The following is a 25339-nucleotide window of genomic DNA, read 5'->3' on the forward strand; positions in this document are numbered from 1 at the left end:
CATCCATATGTGTGTGTACTGTCTGTGTGCCTGTAGTAGTTGGGAGGGGGGGGTGGGGGGTTAAAGGGTTCGGGGAGGAGCCGTCCAACTCCTCATCTCAGAGGAGCCTACAGACCTCGGTCTTTGGACGGTCCTCCATTCGTACATTTTGTTGTTGTTAATGTCTGTCAGTATGTACACGTTATGTTTGTACCTATGGAAATAAATTACTTACTTACTTTGCAGTTGTCATGTTCTTCACAGTTCCCTCGGAATTTAATCCAGAAGTCACTGGTTGCTTCTTCATCCGTTCTCTCCTTTTCAAATGTTAATTTTCTATCGAGCGCAAAGATTGCAGGATACTTCTCTTTGCATCTTTTTACATTTTCGCATCTTAAAAACAGGAGCAAACATGCAAAGCACAGCTATTTGCACAAAATACAAATCGATCACTTCACTGAGTGTTGAAATGCATCAAATCTGTTTGTTGTTGACATTATTCATAACAGTATATGTTTTCTGCCTCTTTGGACTGACCCCTGTGGAGCCCAATAAAGTCTTACCTCGTCAAAAATATGAATTACAACAATACAAATATTTCCTATTAACAAATTCGTCACAATATTTTCACACTTGTAACTCGACCATTGACTTGAGCCCACCGTGACTTAAAAACATGAAACCAGTGGGAACCAGTGTGCCAGCCTGTGTCATTTCACGCACCGTTGCCTTGCAATATCACTCACCAGAGGAAGTGTATTTGCCTTGGCAGGTTGTTGGTTTCTATTATTATAGTGTTGTGTTGCCACATCGACCACACGCAATGACACAACTCATGCAGTCAAGGAACTCATCAAACCTACTTTCCCCCCTTTTCAGATCCCCTTTCCTCTTCAATCCCTCTTTGGGCTGCAACTGTTGAGGCTTCCAGAAATCAGTCTGTCTCATTTGGCTTGGATTACATTTCTTGAGGAAAAGGCACAGACCTCCATCCTGAGGGCAACATACAAAAGAATCCAGGGCATGCTGTATCCCAAAGTGTAGTTCTACAATCATTAATACATGAATAAGTAACGATGAAATTAATAATCCGATGAATAAATGGTGTCACACATAGGCCTGCATAAACCAACACATTCTAAATAATTTAATACATTAGTTTTGTTGGAGTTTTATTTTTATTGCATGACAACAATGTTGATCACACTTCATATCACACTTCATATTTAATGACACATTTAATTTGATAATTTTCATTATCTTAACTTTTCATTTATCTTAACTGAGCTCCACATGAGCGAAGCACCTACCTCACTGGCTACGCTTTCACGTGATCATGGATTATTACCCATCTATCAATCAATGTGAAGCCAGCGTTAGCAGCAGCAGCTAGGTGGCTAATTTAGCATTACCAAGGCGGCGTTTAGATTATAAAGATGTTCCTCTGAAAAAGACGCAACTCAGTGAAGATTAAAAAGACAGACAGACATAATGGAATACAAACTGGCGAGGTTTTGGAATAATACAATTATTTGAAGAAGAATGACAACATTTCAGCATGCTAGTTGAGTTTTAAAAAAAAGCGTGATTTATTGGTTGATTTATGCGATTTCCTCATTTATTTCTTCACTGTTTCCATGCTAATTAACGTGTGTGTGTGTGTGTGTGTTATGTTTTTGTGCGTTCTTTTATAGATCAATACAGGGTTTGAATGGATTTAAGACCTTTATTATTGGTTACTGCTTGTCTGATGTAGGAATTCTGCAAATTTGCATTAAGTATAGTACAGTATTAGTATACAAGGAACATTCAGTATTTCTCAGATCTGTACAATTCCCTGTCAGTCTTGTTACCGTAAGCTACATTACCAGGGTTTAAAAAAACAAAAAACGTTATCTTTTCATTTCCCCTATCCACCCTCAAACCCCTGCAGGAGTAATGTGTTACTCGAGTGCAATAACATGACATGTTCACCTTCAGTTGGGTTTATTGTACATACAATTTAATATCACTGTTAACTCAATTAAACTCATATCTATTAAACTAAACAAATGCTGTCCAAGGAAAACATCTCCATCTTCAGTCACAATTCACAACTCTGAAGATAGTGTTGAGGAAGTTTGAGTACAATGAACAAAGGGCTTTTTTAGTGAGTAATATGTGGAAGGCTAATATTGAAAACCTTCGTTGAAAGTGTGCTCAACCTTGATAACACGTCATATTTAGTGTTGTGTAACTTCAAATAATATGTCTGTTTGATAAATGTACAGTTACGACCAGCAGCCAGTTAGCGTAGCCTAGCAGGAAGACCGAAAAACAGCTCGCATGTTAACTCACAAGAACAGAGGAAAACAAATGGATTCATCCATCAGTCCATTCTGAAACTTTTGATTTTAAACTAAATATTTAATCAAGGGTATCAAGCGGAAAAAAATTGACAATAATCTTTCCGATGTCTCTTTCCCAATGTACGTCTGTGGGAAACAATGTTTGGGCCCGGTGGCATCCCGTGGCGGACCAGGAAATTGTAATTCAACCAGTTGGCTACTCTGTAAAATTCCTGGGGGCTTGGTGCTGGCCTGCAGATCGAGTTACCTTTGTCCCGAGCCATGCTAAACGTGTCTCCTGTTCCTCGTCGTTATGCTTAGTTAAGCGGCTGCTGGCGGTTGCCTTTGATATTAACCGTACGCATAGTGGTGATGCTCTTCTCTACTCACTCTGCAAAAAAAGCTAATAAGCACATTTCCAAAAATGTCCTACTGTAAACTGAAGGACTCACTGTATTCCCACCACTGGGTTTTTTAATGTTGTATATGTTGAGTTTGGTGGAAGATGGTGTTCTTCCAAATGGACGATTATAGCCTTTCCGGTTCTGATTGGCCTTAAAGGTATTTTAAATGTGTTCCCTATTGGTGGACAGGTAATTAACATGAACAGGATACACCTGGTGGTGAAGAGTATCCTACCTCACAAAGGCCCCTATACGTTCCCTTTGTCCTCTGTACCCTTTTAAACTAGAACAGCATTGATATTGTAACAACGTCCCCTTCAAGATATTGTACAGTAGAGTCTTCTAAACTTGAAATAAAATAAAAACTAGAAAAAGACAAATTATTTACAAGTACAAAATATGACAACTAAAGAAAATATACTTACAAAAACAGCTAAAAAATAACACATGTACAACATCAGCGGACACCTGAAATAGTTCCCAGGCACTTGGGATGCAAAACATACAAATTTAAACATTTAATTACTAGAATCTATATGACAATAAGAGAAACATAATACAGTTGTTATTGAAGAATTAAATTACAACAATGCTTCGAGAGTAGAGTGAGAATACCTTCATTTAAAGTAACACTACAGCATGATGCTTCGTATGCTAGTGGTTAGTAACAATGTACAATCTGTACCTCAACATGACAGATAAGTTTAGCACAGTAAACTATTTGATCCTTCAAAAAATGTTCCCCCGAAAAGAAAGAAAACATAAAAGGGGCGAGTGGTCCTCAGTTGGCAGCAATATAATATCAACATAACACAATTTTTGAAGTACATTTTGACAAATTCAAACCAAGCGGTTGCAGCACAACACAATGCATGCTTAAACAAGCGGATTAAATTAAAACGGTGTATCCTGGGTTTCACCTTTACATTTAAGTAATCCAAAACTGCTCCGCTTCCCCTCAGTCCGATCATCCCACATCCTTTGACTTATGTCTCCACTGACTTGCCTTTTATCCAGAGGTCATTGTTGCAAACAATGAGGAAACAAGACACCCTTTTTCTCCATCCTCTGGCCCGTTCCCCTCTCTTATTCACCTGTTTGAAGGATTGTCAAGAGCCTCTGCTCTCGATAAACACAGCGTCTATAGAGGGTGCAATAATAAGTGTAATATTGATGCAGTAACACAATCATTCAAGTACCCTGAGAAATTAAGCAAAACATTTTTTTTCTGCATCCTGATTGTGTATTTGTTTTTCTTGGTATGCACTGGCTCACAATGAGTTGCTAGTGTATGCATGCTGTTTAATGTCAGGTAGCATTTTGCCATCTAGAGCACACATTGCAAATTATATGGATTTTAACCAATGTATGTGAGTTGTCCGTTCAGAATATGGCAGGATTTAAAGTGTTCTGTGTGTACAATGAATAAGTATGTAAATGTATACATGTACTCTGTGTGTTTGTTTGAATAGTACATGCATTGTTGCATAATGTAGGTGTGTGTGTGTGTGTGTGTGTGTGTGTGTGTGTGTGTTTGTCTGCCCATGTACACACTGTACACGCAGTTGGATTTCCCGTGCGTTCCTCTTCTGGGTCAGGATGAGTGAGTGTGTGTGGGAGCTCCTGTGTGACGCACACAGCGTCTCGTGTCGCCCCGGGCAACGACCCGACCCACAGACCCCCACCTTGGCAAAGTCAGTTCTCATAGCACTTGTCAGATAAACTGCAGAACCTAGTTAGTGAGAATCCGTGTGCTGCAGCTCAGTGTCTTGAATCTAATACACATATTTAAAATAAGAGTAAGCAGCTGGACTTTTGTTGTTGCAAAAGGAGAAGCGGTTCATTTGAAAAGCGTCCAAGCGTCCTTCCTCGGATTGTCATGTTTGCAAAGATCCAGTTCCTCTGTGGTGTGCAGGGACAGATACTCGTCATTTGACAACTTACATTGAAATAGTCTGACATGGCGTGTAAATAATGTTGCTTGTCTGCTCTTGAGACGTTTACTCCTCTTTGGTAGCGTAGATTGGTAACATTTTAAGATACAATAATGGTTTATGAATGATATAATATGGGACAAATTGACTATGACAATGAATATTTATGAATGAAGAAGCAGAGGATCAAATTGTGGGATTATAAGAGCCAGGTATCCAGAATGAATTCAGTTTAAATCTCACTGCTGCTGGATGGTTAATAAAGCCGGAGAACGGCGAACTGGGTGTCGTATGATGTGGAAAGGCAGGTGGACACGAACACTGAATGATTCAACATCATTTCCTTCCACATCGGCGTCGAATTGTGTGAGTTTTACATGTGAGAATGATTACAAGCAGATCCTGAAGGTTACGTGAAGGGTTTTGGCTTGATTGGGTACATTGATATCCAATCAGTTTTTGTCTTAATTTCTGGCCTCTCCCTCGTTAAAATAAACATGAAATGATTCTTCAGGACTCGTGGAGTATTTGACTCCTGGCTTCCATGAGGGAATAGCTCAAAGCGAAGGAGGCCACGGAGGAATATTAGGGCGATCGCGGCTCGCAGTCGGGCTTCGATCACACGACGGAAGTGGCGGTGGGCTTGGCGGCGCTCGGGCTGAGCGCCAGACTCTGGGCGATGTCGTCGCGGTTGATCTTGCGCAGCGCCGTGCGCAGCGTGTCGACGCTGGCGCAGTCCTTGCTCGCCCAGTCGGACAGGAGCGAGCGGACGGGGTGCTCCTCCTGCTGGAAGGTGGCGATCCGCTCCTCCTCGTATCCCAGGAGGCTGGCCAGGTTGCACCAGTCGCTGTCCTCCATGTGTTTGCGGTCGTCTCCGCCGCCGAACAGCAGTTTCTCCACCTTCTCTCTGGTTTTGAGAGGAAGGAGCAAACAAGGCTCTTCGTCGATGGTGACGACTGCGGAGGAGAAAAGTACATGTCCTTTCATTATTACCTTCGCATTGAAAATGCGGAAGGTTATGTTTTGATCGCCGTGTATTTATTTATTTATTTGTATGCGTGTTATTCGCATAACTCAAAAAGTATTAAACCGAATCGCATGAAATTTGGTGGGATGATTGGTTATTATCCGGGGACCATTTGATTAGATTTTGGGATCGATCGGGTCAAAGGTCAAGGTCAAGGTCATGAAAAGGTCAAAATCTTCTTTTTACCATAGCGCGGCCAATTTGTATCCAATTGGCATGCAACTAATGCCAAAATGTTCATAATTCAATGCCCAATCTTGTGATGTGCGAAGGTATGCGCTCTACCGAGTGCCCGTTCTAGTTTGAATTTGTATTAGTTAAGTATGCATGATGTGATGTTACGATAAACTACATTTAATTAGATGTAACTTTGAATTATTTCATCAATGAATGTTTCATGGTAAGGCATATCCTGATGAATCCCTACAAATGTCTCTCTCTGACTGATTTATATAGCACCATTAGAGTTCCACCTACATCCTTCATGAGCTTTTCAATTGGCTGCGATAACTTGTGAAGAGGAAGTGATGGAGTTTACATTTCCTGCAGCAACAGTTGTACAAACAGCCTCTCTGGCTGACCACTGACGTTAAAACATCTTTGGGGAAAAAGCTCCTTTGTCCAAAAACGGTCTGACTGGCAATATTCGACGGAAATTATTATAATTCAGTATCTCAACTATTACCATTTTAATATACTCTGAAAATCCCAAATAAAAACTGCTGAATGCTATTTTCTCCTGCGTGCACTTTGTAGACTTCCTTTACTATAATCTGGGCAAGCATGTGGTTTTAAAAGTCCTGTATTCTCTCAAACTGTTTTTTCAGGGCAGGACTGGAAACTGCCGGCAGCACATGCTGCCAAAATAACAAATCGGTTGCTCTGTCGGTGTTGTAATCCCAGTTTGCTGATTTCCTACAGTACATTTGAATAGTCGCATTCAAGTGGAAACAACCAGAAACATTATTCCTGCGGGGAAATTCTTTACTTTCGACATTTTAGGGTGCAGTCGGTGTGAATATACACAGTCACCCATCACACATCTTTGTGTATTACGAGAAACTCATTACCAGACGAATTCAGCACCAGACACACATTGACTCTAGTGCTTACGCCCAATTGAAGTGCAATAGTTGGATTAATAGTGAAAGGAACCACTAAGGGAGTGTGTTACCTGTCTGAGCCTGAGTCTGGCCCTGCTGCTCCTGCAGACTCTGGCCGTCTACTGAAATGCCACTGTCACTGTGCAGCTTCTCTCCTTCGGGTGACGGCGTCTGGTTCTGGTTGACCGTGCAGTTATTGGCTCCTTGCTTGTTCTGCTTACAGCTGTTCCACCTGAGTGAAAAGGAATCAACATGTTCACATCCGTCGGATATGGAGCAACGTTAGCATTTCATTTGAGCGGAGTTTTTGGCTACCAAGTCCAAAAAGTCAAATTCACATGTTTGGCCTCCTCTGACTCCTGATGGAAATATCTGACTCTTCAGCAGCTGAATGCTGTTGTGATGTTCACCAGCTCGTCTATTTGCTGTTTGATGTTGGTTAAGTTGTGTACCATGTTTCCCTCTTTGCTGAAAACAGCTGCAGCCAAAAGTAACTCTAACTAGAACGGGCACTCGGTAGAGCGCATACCTTCGCATATCACAAGATTGGGCATTGAATTATGAACATGTTGGCATTAGTTGCATGCCAATTGGATCAAAATTGACCGCGCTATGGTAAAAAGAAGATGTTGACCTTTTCATGACCTTGACCTTGACCTTTGACCCGATCGATCCCAAAATCTAATCAAATTGTCCCCGGATAATAACCAATCATCCCACCAAATTTCATGCGATTCGGTTTAATACTTTTTTTGTTATGCGAGGAACACGCATACAAATAAATAAATAAATACACGGCGATCAAAACATAACCTTCCGCATTTTCAATGCGAAGGTAATTAGAGCATTGAGAATGAATCAAAACAAGAAAATTGTCCTTGTAAAACCCCAAAATGAGCTGAGTGAGAGCTCAGGGTAGGGTGAAGATGCTCTGTGGGTTCATCACCATGTATGTCCCCCTACATGTAATCATGTGATCTATTCTTAATATGGAGACATTGTTGTACTCTTCTTAAAGCCCCATGGGTTTGAATGTACTTGCAACACTGCCTTGTGATATAAAATAGCTGGATAAACATATTGTACATAACACATGTAACTGTTAACGCTGTGCAGGCATGAAGAGAGAAGCATGGGTCTCAAATACATGAGAAGAGGGTGAACGGACCACATTGGGACCCACAGTAATGGTGCTCTGGTCCAGAAAAGCAGCAGATGATTTCATTAAATATGAAGCGGAAATTAAAATCTGATTGGATTCTGTATGTTTCTAATGAGCATGAGATCCTTTTCTAATAGAATGAATGGTTGAATTTCAAAATATTTTTTATGAATATGATTGTAATGTTTTACTTTAATCAGCAGACAAAGAGAGAAAGGTGAAGATACATCTCAGGGATCGCAAGATTATGAAAAAAATAATATTAAAATTTTAATGACGTGTACATTTTTCAAATTTCATCTTGAGATCTGCCATGCTTGTATTAATAAAAAAATAAAAAAGAGTCAATTCAGAACATTAATAGTGTAATCCAGAAGAGGGTTGTCATGCACCATGATGCATTATTTTTTTAGCTGCGTTTAACATGTTGTTTCATTCTTCACTTCTTCTCTGTTCTCACCTCTTGAAGATGATGAAGGCGAGGAGGCCGACGACAACAGCTGCCAGGATGGAGCAGTAGATGGGGATGAGCTTGTCGTTCAGATGGTAGATCGGCTCCTTGGAATCCCTATTGGTGGTGGTGGTGGTGTCTCTAGGCACCTCCGGCGGGGGGGTGTCTGGTGGGAAGTCTTCATCGGTGGCCGTGAAGTTACCCCAAAAGGTCGTAGGAGACACATAATCGTAAGCTGGAGTAACTGTGAGAATAGAATAAAAACAGTCAAATGTAGGCATGAAAAACTAAAACAATAAACTGAAAGAGACTTTAATCTAAAAAAAAAAGACCAAACTCCTTCAGGCCAAAGGTAGCCTCGCCGTTATTAGCAACCGTCGGAGAAACAAAGTGTAGACCTGGGATCAAGCATTTTTTTCCACATGAAGATACGATTGGATATTTTTATTCAAGATCTGAATACGGCTACAAATGTGACATTTAGTCAGATCATCTTCCTCCAAGCGCTTCAAAATCACTTTTCTTTCTGTCTAACCAACCATAACCAGTGTAACCATAAAAGTCTCTTATGCTACAAACACACCCACATTACTTCCCACATCACTTGGTCAAATCCCCTCCTCCCCGGGGAGCCATTAACGTCGGTGGGAGCGAGTATGTCCATCCAGCTCTGCCCACTCTCCTCCGACCATTAACGCTAAGCAGACATGTTCGCTCCTCACCGCGGATGTGGAAACCTATCCTCGCCTGTCAGTTACTTTCGGTTACTCACATCCTCAACAGTAAATCATCATGTTGGCTACCAACGCTTTACATACTTCAGGAGAGCTGCTGAATAGGAGGCGGCCATTGTTCAAGAATGAGGTGAACATTTCTTTAACGAGAGCTTGTTTAGATGGATGGAGCTCTGGCTTTTGGGGATGTGATAAGTACTTTCTGACACCAATATAACTAGAACGGGCACTCGGTAGAGCGCATAATAATAATAACTAGAATGGGCACTCGGTAGAGCGCATACCTTCACATATCACAAGATTGGGCATTGAATTATAAATTGTTCCAATTGGATAACAATTGACTATGGTAAAAAGAAGATGTTGACCTTTTTATGACCTTGACCTTGACATTTGACCCGATCAATCCCAAAATATAATCAAATGGTCCCCGGATAATAACCAATCATCCCACTAAATTTCATGCGATTTGGTTTAATGCTTTTTGACTTATGCGAATAACACGCATACAAATAAATAAATAAACTAGAATGGGCACTCGGTAGAGCGCATACCTTCGCATATCACAAGATTGGGCATTGAATTATGAACATTTTGGCATTAGTTGCATGCCAATTGGATAAAAAATGTACCGTGCTATGGTAAAAAGAAGATTTTGACCTTTTCATGACCTTGACCTTGACCTTTGACCCGATTGATCCCAATATCTAATCAAATGGTCCCCGGATAATAACCAATCATCCCACCAAATTTCATGCGATTCGGTTTAATACTTTTTGAGTTATGCGAGTAACACGCAAACATGCACACATACAAATAAATACACGGCGATCAAAACATAACCTTCCGCATATTCAATGCGAAGGTAATAAACATCCTGGTAACTTAGGATGCTGCATGTCCATCACTCTTAATCCTTGACCCGTTAAGCCGCATTGATATATCTTTCTCTCTGGAAATAAGTCGTACGATGATGTCGGTGTCATATATATCTGAAGCCTAACAGAACAGATGTTGCCCTGCAGGGTTGTCCACTTCGCTGCAGCAGTTTTAATTGACACGTGAGACTTAGCGAGTACATTCGTTTTGTTTGCCGTCTTCATACGTTTTGAGTATTCACAGCGGCCATAACTGCCTGTTTGTTGTGCTTAGTGCTTAGCCAGCTTTATATTTTGACAGGCGGGTTAATGAAGCCTCCAGCTGGGTTCAATGAGTCGTGACCTCCGGGAGCTTCCTGCTCACTCAGCTCAGCAGGGCTCACTTACGAGTGGCGAGCGAAGGCCGGGGATGTCAGCATGGGTTGGGGTTGAGAAGCCAAAACAATCTGGGGGTGTGGAGTTAAAATAAAATGAGGTGACTAGACCTCTGTCGCTTTATTCTCATCCCTGCTTTGGGCTAGCTAGCACCTCAAGGGTACATTAGCCAATACTAGCCTGTCAGCGGTTGAGTTGCATTGTGGGTAATGTTGGCACCAGGTTTTGACAAAGCAAAACAAAAATATTTCATCAATTTTCATAATTCCTCCGTAAACTGTCCGATATGATTCCAACAATGTTACAGGAGTGCAATACTAAACGATGAGTCATGGGAGTACTTTTGATTAGGATTCCAATATACTGCGCTAACATGTGTAAATAAAGTGCCATAGAAACATCGAATACATGCAGACAGGCTTCTGACGATGCACTGCGGCATATCAAATTCCTTTCCATCCTCTTTATATCCCCCCATAGACAAACACAGATACATACTCACCACAGACAGACAGACAAACAAACACACACACACACACACACACACACACTGGAAACCAGACACCATTCATTGACGGAAATCTTCTTTGTCCAGCACAATGCCCCCACCCCATCTCTTCCTCCTTCAATTATCTCTCTATCCATTTTACCACAGGCTACACTTTTGCCTGCTCCTATCAGGCGTTTCCTTTTCTGTCAGTCAGCCTTATGGTCATTTGCACGTGGCTTTTTCATCTTCTTCACCTCCCCTCTTAGTGCTCTGTTGATGGTAAACACAAAATCATTGTTGTCGAACCCTCCTGGTTATATCTTTTATTCCTTTGGTTCATTAACCATTTATCTTATCCATCCATCCTTCTCTTCAGTCTACATTACTTTGCTCTCGCTTTATGATTAACAGTTCAAACAGGGCCCTGAGTGCATTTGCTGAACCACTCGCTCAACCTTTTACAGTGAATGGTCTCTGGTCTCTGGCCTCAGAGTGGAGGGACCTTCTCCTGCTGAGCTCAGCTCGTTTCCACAGCGCAGAGAGCTCAGTGGTTACCGGACCGCTGCTCTGTCGGAGAATTATCATCTACACGACTTGTATAGTCTTGTATTTCAGATGTAATGCTCTTTTGTGGGTTCGGATAATTATCACATGTCTTAGACGAAATAAACTTGACTGAATTGTCAAAAGCTTAAAACAAATAATTGAAATTCTGGAGATATATGGTTTTCAATGCATCACTGTTTGTTTTATTTGTTCCTCTGTATATCATATAATTAATTTCATGCATGTTCATGCTAAATATCAGGCCTATGTGCCTTACAGAGATGACAATAATATGTTCTAAAATAAGTCCTGAAATGCTCAATAACTGTATCCTGGATACACAACAAACAGGATCCACACTTAAACCTCAAAGTGGTTTAAAATGTGGCATTTGTGAAGTTATAGGGGGGTAAACTTAGAGGATCTGTGTAACCGGTCAGAATGTGGCAGCAGCTTGTCATAAAGATCATAAAAACTGAAAGAATGAAAGAATATGATCCTTTCAACAAACTGTAATTATTGTTGAAATGCGTGGAACTTTGTTCCCGGCTTTGTCTGTTAATGATTGACAAGTGTCTGGAAATCTGGGCACATGTGTACCTGCCAGTTAGATGAGTCATCATATAGAAACAGCTCATTGGTCTCACATATGCATACAGAGGGTGTGTGTGTGTGTGTGTGAATGTTAATGTGTATGTGTGGAGTGTTGTGTAGTAGCCACGCCTCAGTTTAACTCGCCATTCCAACCTCCTGCAAACAGGTGTTACTGCTGTTTCCACACTGTCTATTTCAAAAGACGACTTTAGAGTTCCAACAGAAAGGAGAAGGAGCGGCTTCCGACGCGAGCGAGTTGTTTTTATTATTATATGTCATTACGCCTGAGCACGAATGTGACTGCTGCCAGGACCGCTTCAAAACAAAACGCCTCGACCGATGACGGACATTTGGGAAGTATTTATTGTTGTTATCACAAGCACAGGTGAAAGGATGAATAAAGATTCGTGGAGAAGGTTGCTTCCGTTCGGTTGATCCGCATTCAGTACTTGTGTTGTATTTTAATCCACCATCGCCTTCCTCTTTCTCACAGTCTCTTTTGTCATTGGAGGCTTGGTTTCTACGTCAGATGACTCCAGATTGAACACACCCATGAATGTGTATGGTTGTGAATTTGTACCGGGTGCATATGTGCGCACGCCTGTGCCTTTTTAAAAAAAAATGTGTGTGTGTGTGTGTGTGTGTCTGTGTGTGTGTTCTGCGGCAGAATGTGATCAGCACTCGTAGAGGTCAACCAGAGAAACCGGAGAGCGCATAGGAGAAACTTCATCGCTTTTATTGATCAGGCCTCGTTCTCAGCATCTGTCCGCTCTCTCCAGCTTTCTGCATCTCTTTCTTTTCTGCAGCTCTCTATTCTCCTTCCTGTGTGCTGCTATCATTGGCATGTATTTAGTGTTATGCAGTTCACTTATGGATGCTTCGCAGGGCTTGTCTTTATATTTAAATATGTGCCACTTTCTAACAACTAATGGCTTTATTAATGGTTAATAAACCAATCATAAGTTGCCAGTTGCCTTGTGAATAATATCTATGGCTGGTCTTTGTGTGCTTTGTTTGAGTGCAGTTGACTCTGTATTTATGTATGCAGCGTTGGAAATACACAGAGGTTAAAGGGAAAAACTGCCCCTAATAAATATAATGTTGCCCCTGAGATCTCTAGGAGAGGGGCAAAAAAATTCCCCCATAATTTTGATAATTTAATCGCGTTTTGTTTTTGTTCTTTGTTGTGTGTGTCCTATCTGTATTGCCTATACTAGGTAGGTAAAAAAAAATATATATATATATAATTTAAAATTATACAAAAATAAGTTATAATTTTTAATAGTTCATTAAAAAATGTAATAACAATAAATAACCAAAAAGAAATAAGAATAAAATTGAATATGATTGTCTGATTTACGTTTTGATGTTTTTTTGTTCAACAAATCTAAGAAAACGCTTTGAATCTGTAGAGTACTGCCTAATAGTCTTAGTATTGCCATTTTTATGACAATTGCTCATATAATGTAAGCCTAATTAAGTATATTTATTATTTTTGAACAAAGATTAAATCTTATTTCACAAGTTTCAAAAAGTGCCACCAGTTTATTTTTAAATGCCCCTGGAGGCAAGAATTGCCCCCTAAAAAATATGTACATTTCCTACCCTGTACATATTTATGTATTTATTTATTTATTAATGGTTGTAAATCATAAATAAATGGTTAATAACTCATTATTAAATGTATTTTGTCCAGATTATCTACAGCCCTAAGGGACATTTCACAATCTGACACCTTCAAAGTTGTTCATATTTATAACTTATAACTGACCTATAAAGTATGACTTAATTATTTAATAACTATTAATAAAACCACGAATTACAACTAATAAACTCTTTTTAATATGTCCTCTAAAAATTGTGCCGAATATAGGATTTATTCAGAAATATTTTACTGTAGTTTTCTAAATTGATTCTTCTTTGCAAACCTTTTTCTCTTCTTGTTTCTTTAAGACATATACGGGCCAATAAAAATCAAACTAAAGTAAGTTAATATAGGGTAAATATTAAAACCAGCTAGTTTACTCAAATTTGAGTCAAATTAATAATGAAGCAGAACATCTCTGTGTGATGTGTTTGCTCATAATTTGAAGGAAACAAAAAAATATATCTTTCACTATGACATAAATAATGCTTCAAATGAAATTCCTTCTTCATTCCACATTGCAGTGATTCAGCGCTAGAGCGATATGGTAGATAGAACCTGAATATCACTGCAGAATACTGTAAATCCTCAAGAGGACAAAAACTTGACTCTCCAAGCAGAAATTTTGGCAAAGAATAAATGGCACGAGCGAAAGCGCAAGTGTTGTTGTCACCCTTGGACCAGAATGTGTTAAATCACCTCAGATTTACCCCTGGAATGTCGAAGGGTAAATTCCTGGGAGGACGGGCAACTTCAGGAGATTGAGTCATCGACACAAGAGGTCGATTCTTGTTTGGCGGCCGAGAAAGAGACACGGTCGACTTTAAAACTTCATTCGTGGCTACAAAGCTTGTATTGTGTCTGGCAGGGAGCAGAAGGGGTTAAAGCGAGAAGGTCAATCGTGGCCATAGAGCCAATGGAGATATAAGTCGGTAGATGTGTGGAGACCAAGCTGTAGCCGCACAATGAATGACTGTGCAATACAAAGATTTTCAATTGTTTATGGTGTTGTAATGTTCTGGAAGCAGGAAATCTGAAATGTCCATTGCATTTTTCCCTTTATCCTTTTTCCCATTTGTCTTTCTCTCTGTCAGTTGCTCGCTGGATTTGAATATCCACGAAGCCCAATGTGTTTAATCGTAGTTTAGCAACCATAACTAGGCACTACTGCAAACCTTGGTAACCGATCGCAGGAAAAGAGCATTAAATACTTTGTGGAATTACATGGTACGTAAAAAAAAAGCCCTACTCACGTTCTATTATGTCGTATTTCAACTCTGCGTCAAAGATATTCCTTGGAATGTGAAAGAGTATGTGAGCTTATCATCATGCTGCTGTCTCTTTTATATATGCGCGTGTCTCTCTACCGTTACTACCTTCATGCTGCTGTTACGCACCCCTCCACCTCCCCATCTCCACCCAGCCTCATCAGCTTCATCAGCTTCATCAACTCATCATTCTTTCAGCCTCATCATTTATCAGGACAGACGCACCTCGGTTACACATCTCCCGGTAGAGTCCAAGTACCAAGGACTGTCAGACTTTATCATTAAATATCATCTGTTAATAATTTTTAAAAAATGTCACCTGACTTGTCCCACCTGATTGAAATCGTATTCAAGTTAAAACAAAATAACAGTTTTATATAACATTCTACTTTCTATATTTACATTGGACTAACCAGCTCTAGCCCGCAATACAAGAGCAAAGCTTCTTAATTTCCATAACTTCCACATGGATTATCATGTTCTCCCTCAGTCCTGGTTTTTAAAGTCAACTAGCTACACTATATTTTTTATTTTGATGAGTAAATATGCCACTCTCATTTTAAACTGCAAATAGTAACGCCCTGTTCCGTTTCTCCTGTGTTCTAGGTCTCCTCTATGTCCCCTCTGTTTCTTCTCTGTCTTCTCTGACTCCTTGATTGTTTCATTCCCGTCACCTACCCTCAGCCACTCCTGTCTCCTTGCTTGTTTCATTCCCTTCACCTGCCCTCAGCCACTCCTGTCGTCTCCTTGCTTGTTTCATTCCCTTCACCTGCCCTCAGCCACTCTTGTCTCCTTGATTGTTTCATTCCCTTCACCTGCCCTCAGCCACTCTCCCTGATTGCTTCATGTTGCCTGTTTCTCTGCCTGAGCCTCACCCCGTGACAAACCCATGACACATATGTGCAGTAATAAAACATACATTAAAACAGTAACTAACGTTGGGAGGGCTTATTTAATTGTTAATTGTAGATGCACCAGTTGGTTGATATAAATCAAGAAAAGAAAGCGTCTCCACCTCATTCATTCCCCACCATTTATTTCCCCTCCTTTTCTCCTTCACTCGGGTCACATCCTCCCTTCCTCCGTCTTTCTGTCTTGATTTAGTTGAACTGACCTGGCCCTGAGTGCTGTGCATGGGGATAGTTAACAGATTACACTTTATGATTTCTGAAGGGCAGCCTGTCGATCGTAAGGGTCAACCAAACTCAGGAAGGAAATAGCCTCCTCCTCCTCCTCCTCCTCCTCCTCCTCCTCCTCACCTATCAATTCAATAACCAAATGCACTTGGGCCAATCAACCTCCCATCCCCCCTTTTGCTTCCTCTTAACTTGGCCCGCTCTCGACCTTTATTCCTCCATATGCTGCCTCGGATCTGTAACGCTCATTTCATAATATAGTTGCCTGTCTGCATGCACACCGCTGTGTGTGTTTTGTGTCCTTTAATCCTTTAACTTTGTGTATGTGCATGAATGATAATTGCATGTGTGCTCCAAACCGTTTGCCCCCTCTGCCACAGGACCAGAAACCCCCGCTTTGGGTGTGATAGGTCAACCCGCATATGTGCAGTTAATCCTGGGTACAATCCCAAGAGTGAAAACCTCTGTTTACCCCTCGCCTTGAGGCCTCGAGGCCAAAACCTCAGGCTGATAAGAGCAAGCAGCGACTTCTCAGTCGAACTCAAGCATTGCTCATTGAACTTTCTGTCATCAGGGTATGAAACAGCCTTGTCACGGTACGTTAGCATTGGTTGGCCATTTCTCTTGCATTTTCATATAATGTCTCTTTTGTTTAAGGGTCATTACCACGTAACCATCCTGTTATTAGACATACAGACAGATTTCATACCCAGCCTTGTCCTCTGCAAAGCAAACTCTATCTTTTCATTCTATCTTTGAAATTGCTTTTGTAACGTATCTACTTCTTTTTCCAATAATATTAAAGTAACAAACCGTTCATATCAAGTTTTTCCGAGTGATGAAACGCTTCATTACATTTATGAGCCATCAGAAGTGTAAAGTTCAGGACTGTGACGTAAGAATCATTGGGTTTACTGCCAGAGCCCTGCATGTGATGACGTTTATCAAGAGTTATTTGCTTGAGGTTGATGAAAGATTATAGTTTTAGTTAAATGTGAGAAACACATTGTGTCTCGTGAACTTCCAGCTTTTTCCTGTATTAAACCAAAATGAGAAGGGCGACTGTGGGTCAGTGGTTAGCAGTTCCGTCTTTCAATCTACGACTCTACGGTGTATTAATGAGACATGTTTGTAAGTCGCTTTGGATAAAAGCCTCAGCTAAATGACATGTCATGGTTATCTCTTCCTAAACTTGCGTGGCAGAAAACAAAAATGTCGTCAGAGAGCATTTTACTAATGCTTTTTACAACGTTAAATAACATGTCCTGATTACAAGAATAGACAAAGTATTCTCGATGGTATTGCATTTTCTTAAAAATGCATTTTCAATTCAAGATTAATTGCATATCAACAATTTCCATCAGACCAGTTTGACCGATACACTATTGGTTTGTTTGAGCTGATTTATAACAACGCAGTAGATGTTCCTTTTAAGGGGCGGATAAAGAGTGCGCTAATCAACTTCACTTGTCTTGGTGTTGTTTTGACCCCTGAAAGGATTGTGGGGATTATTGCATGTTGCTCAGTGCACGTCCCCAGAGGAAACTCATACTGCCTGATCTTCCCAGAAAGACCCCTCTCCACATACACGCCTCACATGACCTCCAACCTCTGACCTTGCTCGGTGGCCTGCACAAGAGTGGAAGTCATGTCACACTTCCTTCGATAGTCATCTTGCCTTCAGAGCCTCAACTCTGCGGGTCGAGCGTAACACAGTATTGTCAGCATGTGCATGTTTTACCATCAGAGAGATGAAGAGGGCAATGTTGTTATCCACACCAGAATCAAAACAAACCACCAATCCCTTTGGAAGTGAGGGAATTAATTGGATTTTTACCCCACAGAGCAGCTGAGCTTTAACATGAACGTGACATTTCCCGACTGACCTAAACTCCAAACTATGACAGCAGTAAATCTAGCTTTCACTCTCACGATAACCTGCTGTTTAGTCAAGGTGATATTCTGGTCCCTACACCTTCACTTCAACTATGTCTCAATGTCTCGAGTTACAACTTGTCTTTTCACAGGCGGCGGCCTTCTCCTCGGCCTCCCTCCTCCCTCCTGACTGCCTTCAGCCTTCAGGCCCATGTCGCCTGACTGCACAACACTAATGGATATGGACGTCTGGCAGCGCTACAGATTTGTAAGTGCAGATAACGCTTGTGCTTTGGTAAAAAGATTACATTAAAAAATAAAGAGCACATGATTGGGTTAGAGTGAGGAATAACATATGATAAATAACATATGATGAAGCCCATACGCAATGAGCTGTGCCACAGTGCCTGGAATAAGAGCTAATTCACATTCATCATGAACTACACTGGGTTGGTTATCTAAAGGATGTTTTTGTGTTGGAGCTCCTTATATCGTGTTCTCCTCATCCACCATACTTCCCTCTCAAACCATAAGCTGAATTGAGCGGCATTAATGCGTCATCCTCAAAGGAAGATGCTTTTTACAGCAGGTAGAAAAACATCAATACATGTTGTTTCCACTTCTGCTTATCAAATCATCTTTTTCTGTTTATGGTATTTTCCTTTGTTCTTAAAAACGTGGACAGAGAATGTGCAATTTATTAACCTTGTATCTTAATTATGCGCACTGTCGAAATGTAGGCTACCACTCGATTGACCGGCTACGATGTGGGTGATCACCAGTGTTGACGAATGAAATCAATTTCTCATTGCAAAATAAATAAATGACTAAACAAAAAAGTAATAAGCTCCATTTCTCTCATTTTTGTCCCTCTGCAGTCATTAGACAACCGACATGTCGAATACGAACCTGTGGATTAATGAGGCCTGTACGGTCTGTATGTTTTGCATCAAAGTTCAGTTTTATGAATATCACAGCACATTCTTAGTAAAAACTAAAGCATGGAACTCAGTATTTTGACAACCAACATTTCTGAAATGGATCAACTTGTGGATCAACAGCTGGATCATTGATTCATTGAAGCAATTCCTTTGGCATCATGATCCTCGTAAAACTGAAGCCTGATTCTCAGATCCAGTTCTGCGGTTCAAATCAGGTGTAATCTGTACAGTGTCTGCCAAGATCCAGCAGCCAACCCTCAGCTATGCTCAAGATCAGAACCTTAGGGCCTTTAATAATCCTCCCATGTGACTTAAGTTTATAAATACAACATTGAAAAAGAAGAAAAAGAGTCTGTTTTACTCCTTCTGTTAGCCTCATGGGCTAAACTGTACGTCCGAACAGGCCAACGGGATCATGGGAGAGGCAAATAAATCCCTTCAGCCTGAGACCCTGTGATAACAACATCCTTCAAACTGCTGCATGGCTGATCCACACACTCCTTTCATTGTCATTTCACAGAAGCATTGATTTGATCTGTGAGGCATCAGGTCATCAGAATGAGCAGTGACTACAGTTGTAAGGAATTTGTGTTTTGGAGTGTATTACCCACGGGCTGCAATGGTATAAATGAAATGCAGTGCTGCGATGAGAGATATGACCTCCTTCTAAACCCTCGACTTAGAAAGAATGTGTTCTTTGTCTCTGTGGATGGGATGAGTCCGTAAAGACAATGACACTAGCTCTGGGCTGGCATTTGGGTTGATGGGCCAACAATGTCCATAGTGTCGCACTGTCGTGATCTGGCTATGTGGCTGAGGATGTGGATGTCCAGCATCGTGCTGTCCGCACAGCGCTGGACATCGAATATGTGCTCACATAGACTCTCCTCAGGCCATCGAGAGCGTGACCAATGGTCTACTTCATTCAGCTTTACTGGCTGCGCACAGAAGTTCATGATAAACTTGACCGCTGTTTTCACTGGGTCATCACACAGCCGTTTGATAAATCGCTGAACGATAAATAACACATCTCTGATTAAAAAAATCAAGTGACTTGTTAAAAAAATAATTACGTTTTTGAGAAATTTGGATTTTCCTCCTAAATTATATAAAACAATTCCATGAAGGCCTTATTCATAAGTCGGCATTACACAGAAATGTTGAACATATTGAACTTAATGGTCTGAATAAAAGTGCCCATATTGTAAAAATTATGAGGATATATATATATATTTATATATAATTTATATATATATACAGGACTGTCTCAGAAAATTAGAATATTGTGATGAAGTTCTTTATTTTCTGTAATGCAATTAAAAAAACAAAAATGTCATGCATTCTGGATTCATTACAAATCAACTGAAATATTGCAAGCCTTTTATTCTTTTAATATTGCTGATTATGGCTTACAGTTTAAGAAAACTCAAATATCCTATCTCTAAATATTAGAATATCATGAAAAAGTATACTAGTAGGGTATTAAACAAATCACTTGAATTGTCTAATTAACTCGAAACACCTGCAAGGGTTTCCTGAGCCTTGACAAACACTCAGCTGTTATAAATCTTTTTTTTTACTTGGTCTGAGGAAATATTAAAATTTTATGAGATAGGATTTTAGAGTTTTCTTAAGCTGTAAGCCATAATCAGCAATATTAAAAGAATAAAAGGCTTGCAATATTTCAGTTGATTTGTAATGAATCCAGAATGCATGACATTTTTGTTTTTTTAATTGCATTACAGAAAATAAAGAACTTTATCACAATATTCTAATTTTCTGAGACAGTCCTGTATATATGTTTATATATAATTTATATATATATACATACATCCTTATCATTAAAAAAAAATAGAAAATATATCTATGTATATATATACATATATATATATATATTATTTTTTTTATTTAAAAAATATATATTTGTATCTACATATTTAAAAGTGATATCAATCTTTTCATATTTCTGTTGGCAAGACAAAAAACACATTTCCCAAAATGTCTAAGCTCCGTTCAGAGGTCCACATATAGCCGTAAAATGGTGCTGTACAGGATGACCACACATGAGTGACAGCAGTCTCACCCAATGTAGTACAACCAAAAGCATGTGGAGGATGCTTTCTCGAGTTTTGAAGTAACGCGGCACACTGTGGCTTAAAGCACACGTCACTATAATAAGCACATGTGAGCTAATTGTCTTACCTTGACAAACGGTGTCAGTGAAAGAGGTGCAGAGCTGAAGCACCTCCGCATCATCACAGGTGGTGCAGGGCATGCAGGGCTCCCGGGAACTCTCCTGGTCCGAGTAGGTGTCCCCGGTGCACTCCTCGCACACGGAGTCGTGGTCCGACGCACAGCTGAAGAGCATGCCCCTGCCTTCGGGGCATCTGGTGCAGGGTTCACACCGCTGAGAGAGTTCATTCATGTAGTAGCCGTAGTTGCAAACACAGGTGGCGTCGTTGGAATCCGTGCAGGGCGCCTTCATGCGGAACTGGCCTGTGCATATTGTGCAGGTCTGACATCTCTCTGTGTGGCTGAAGTTCTCTGAGAAGGTTTCACCTGAAGGGAGAGGCAAAGGAAATAGACGTTGAACAACTTCAACTCTTTTTAAATTAACCGAGGATTTCAGTTCCAGGGCCATCTCCCCTGGTGAAGATGAACTTAGATGCCAGTTTGGGCGAGGAAAGATTTTAAAGAACACATGTATAAGGACACACATGTTTTTTATAGGCTTCTTTAGATGACACATTTACATATATGATATATCACATATGCTTTATAAATGCTCTGTATACCTGACAGATATGTCTGCAGGGGACGCAATCAATATTGCATGTTTTATGGAATTGTATTTCGGCTGGATAGAGAACTGGGAAACACACTAAATTATGCAACAGACCTATTTGTAAGAGCAGCTTGTGAGTGTGTGTGCGAGAGAGAGAGAGAGAGAGAGAGAGAATTCTTAAGTTCCTCCTTCTTATTTGTGAAAAATATTTGTGCTTGTCTTTTGTCTTCTGTGATAATAAAATGTATATATTTATTCATGATGTGTTGGTCAGACAAAACAAGCAATATGATAGCATAATTTTATGAGTTAAGAATGTGTGATGGTAATTTTTATTATTTTCTTCAATCTCATCGACTAAACTTTTAATTGATTAATTGAGACGGTAATCGTCAGATTAATCAGAGACAATTAAAACACTTTTAGTTGCAACACTTCAGTAAACTAAACTAAAGAGGCTGATCAGGATATGATTTGAGTCTAAATAGTTTGCTGCAACATTAAAAGCTCCAGATCTCTTTCCAGATTTTTTCTCAGTTGTTGTGTCAGTTTGAGATTCCTTAAACTAAACTACTGGTACAATTATATTGTGCTGTCTCTAAATTGTCAGAAATTTATGAAAAACGTCCATTACAATTTGTTTTGAGTCTGAAGTGTTATCCTTATATTGATATATATATATAAATAAATATAATATAAATATAATATATAATATATTATTATTATATATAATAAATATATCTATTATATTATATATCTATTATCTATTATATTATATTAAGATTTTTTTTCCAATCAACAGCAAAAAATCTCAACATATTAAATAAATCATCATAGAGTTCTAGGAAAAAGAGAAACAATTGACATTTTAGAAACTAGTACCAGAGAATTTGAGGGATGTATTGGTTTTTATTTCAGCTCAAACAAACCAAAATTCAACTGTGTGTGGTAGGAGACGGACGGACAGACGGGGGGGGGGGTGCGACACGGCATATCAAGTTTTCGGTCTGTGTCACTGGCCCACCAACCACGGCAAAACGCTCTGATGATGCAGAGATTGGAGGGTTTGATGAGGACAGATAAACAGAGACAACGAAAGCAGAGCCTCTGTCATTTGAGATGAGTCTGTGGGTCAGTGTGGGTCCCTTTACATTTTTGTTTAATTATGTCTTTATGGAAGTGGACAAACTATCGTCCAGTCCAGTCACACACTATTACCCCCCCCCCCCCCCCATCCCACCCCTCACCCCATTATCTCCTGCATCGCCCTCCCTCTCTTCAAACAGACATACACACTCAGACTATACCCTCGCTCCCCTTTCTCCCCACGAGTACTCTCAGAGCCATTATCATAATGCCATGCATCAATAATGCAAGTCAATACATTAATAACGTTAGCCTGCAGCATGATGGGAGGGGGGGGGATACAGACGGTCTTTTCCTGGCTCAGCATATCGTATCATAACAGAGCTTTCGGCTCTAACTCAACACCCACCAAAGGACTCCTAACTTCATCCGCTCTGGCTACTGCGCAGTGGAGGTGTGTGTTTGTGTGTGTTGTGTGAATAAGTGGGAGTTTAGTGTGTTCCTCTGGACACATTTCTATCTGTGTGTGTGAACCATTATCTGCTGGCTGAGAAGTTGTCTCCGTTCCAGCCGTCCAGCTGCGCTCGCTCAGTTTCATTCATCCAAACTCCTCCGTGAGTTTCAGCCGGCCCTCCTTTTAAGCACATCGGCCCGGCCCCCGTTAACTATCTTGTAAATGAAGCCTGAATGCTCTCTGGAAACAATAGTCTGTTTTTAGCGAATGGTCGATTGACATGCAGGAGTCTAAATAACCCCCCGATGATGAAGACTTCCAAACACGCGTCAGCTCTTTCAGCCTGCATTACTGATAATCTAATCAATAATTTTGATGTGTTCTTAAAATATCACTGCGATGTTATCTGATGGAGAATTATCCGCTTCGCGTTTTACTTTTTCCACGAGTCAGCGCACGGCCCGTCTGGCCTCGTAGGTCACCGTCTGTGTTTGTTTTTGTCTGAGCAGAACTGTGTGAACAGAAAGCAACCGACAGCAGGAGCATCAGAGACGCCGCTAACGCCTCGGATATCATGTCGAAACAAATAGAACGTACGGTGATAAGCAGGCCAGCGTAACAAATTTTTTTTTTTAAGATGTAACTGATATTTATAACAGCATAAATCATTCCAAAGAAGCCCCTAGAAATACAAATTAATCATGTTCTCCATGTCCATATTCCCTGTGACTTCTCCCATGACCTTGAGTCTGCATTATTTTATGACTGTGGGGCTCCTTGGCTCAGGGTTGGCCTTTCTTCACAGACCCAGGGAGTTTTACAACCACTTCCTAGTTGTGACGCGCCAAACCCCGGTCTCTGCAGGCTCGAGCTGGCCGTCGACCTCCCGCGATAGAGGTGCAAAAACAACAACTTAGAAATGTTGATTTGTTTTCCTTACAATAAAGCAGAAATGCAGAGGATCCTTAAATATGCCTTTTAATCCACCAGTCAGTCATGTTTAACATAATCAAAACATACACTGCTTATTCCATCTTAACCTCCGGGACACAACATGTCTGATGCCTTAAATATCTTCCACTGAAACAACATTCTTCTTAACATCACTGTCCTTGTGGAGTGGTACGGTCCGGCAGAGCTTCTCTCCCTACATGGTAGGGGCCATGAAGAGGGCAGTTATGCTGGAGCACAGAGAGGTCTGGCGTCTACTTTATTTCATGACATGCAACTGAATTATTCTTATAATTTACATTTAGGCTACAATTTGAATAATATTTCATTCAAACAGATTTTCTATGATATTGGCTGATCTAAAAATCAAAACGGAAATATCTAAAGTATGACTTCTGTCAAGTCCTACTCTTGTTCACCGTTCCAAAGGACACGAGGACAACTCACATTTCCGACTCAATCACTTTTATTTTTATTTTGGCTTTGTTAGTTGATTGGTCTGTTGGTAGGTTTATAGGTTGCAAACCTTTAAAGACAGAACATAAATTACCTTCTGAAAACCCATTTTTATAAAACAGCTTTTAAGTGATCTAGTCTTTTTATGCAGAACTTTGGTTCGCCTAATTTAGTTTGTCTGTTTTTAATTTATTTTTAATTTTTAATTTTTAATTTAATTTTAATATATACTTTTAAATATAATATTGGTTTCTTGCTATTCCACTTGTTTTGCTTTGACTATGGAGCACTTTGTAAACATTGTTTTTAAAGGTGCTATATAAATAAAGTTATGATTATTACCTTTTAAATTAAACATTTTAATTAAACATTTCCACTGAATTTTAAATGGCTAAAGCAGCCGGTTTGCTGCTGCTGGTGCACTCTGGGAAATGTAGTTGTATGAGACTAAGTCCTCAGATTCAGCTCAACAACTTTGATCATCCTCTAAATATCCATCCAGCTCCGTCAGCACACACATGTTTTAACATACATTTACATATTTAGACAAGTTATCCTTATAGTTTGGTGATCCCCTGGATTTTTTATTAAGCGCCATAATCAAGTTTATTTGTTTAATACTAATGACATCTCAATCAGCCCCATCTGTACTGCCTATAGTGCACATTCTATCGTAACGTTGCTGATGTTGTGCTGCAGAGCGATGCCCTCCGACAAGGAAAAGTACAGCGCAGCGGT

At 40.2% G+C, this 25339-nt stretch overlaps 1 protein-coding gene across 1 annotated transcript in view; it reads right to left on the reverse strand.

Annotated features, from left to right (window-relative positions):
- Positions 1-1948: 1948 nt before the first annotated feature.
- The window catches only part of ngfrb (nerve growth factor receptor b), a 28542-nt gene continuing 5151 nt past the window's right edge, over positions 1949-25339 (reverse strand). The window contains exons 3-6 of the mRNA XM_056429778.1: positions 21072-21428; positions 8397-8631; positions 6846-7006; positions 1949-5600 (exon numbers count right to left, since the gene is read on the reverse strand). Of these exons, the coding sequence (XP_056285753.1) occupies positions 5263-5600; positions 6846-7006; positions 8397-8631; positions 21072-21428 (1091 nt within the window). The 3' untranslated portion in view covers positions 1949-5262. The remainder of the gene's footprint in view (positions 5601-6845; positions 7007-8396; positions 8632-21071; positions 21429-25339) is intronic.

The sequence above is a fragment of the Pseudoliparis swirei genome, chromosome 13, assembly GCF_029220125.1.
Source record: "Pseudoliparis swirei isolate HS2019 ecotype Mariana Trench chromosome 13, NWPU_hadal_v1, whole genome shotgun sequence".
In the NCBI taxonomy this organism is placed as follows: domain Eukaryota; kingdom Metazoa; phylum Chordata; class Actinopteri; order Perciformes; family Liparidae; genus Pseudoliparis; species Pseudoliparis swirei.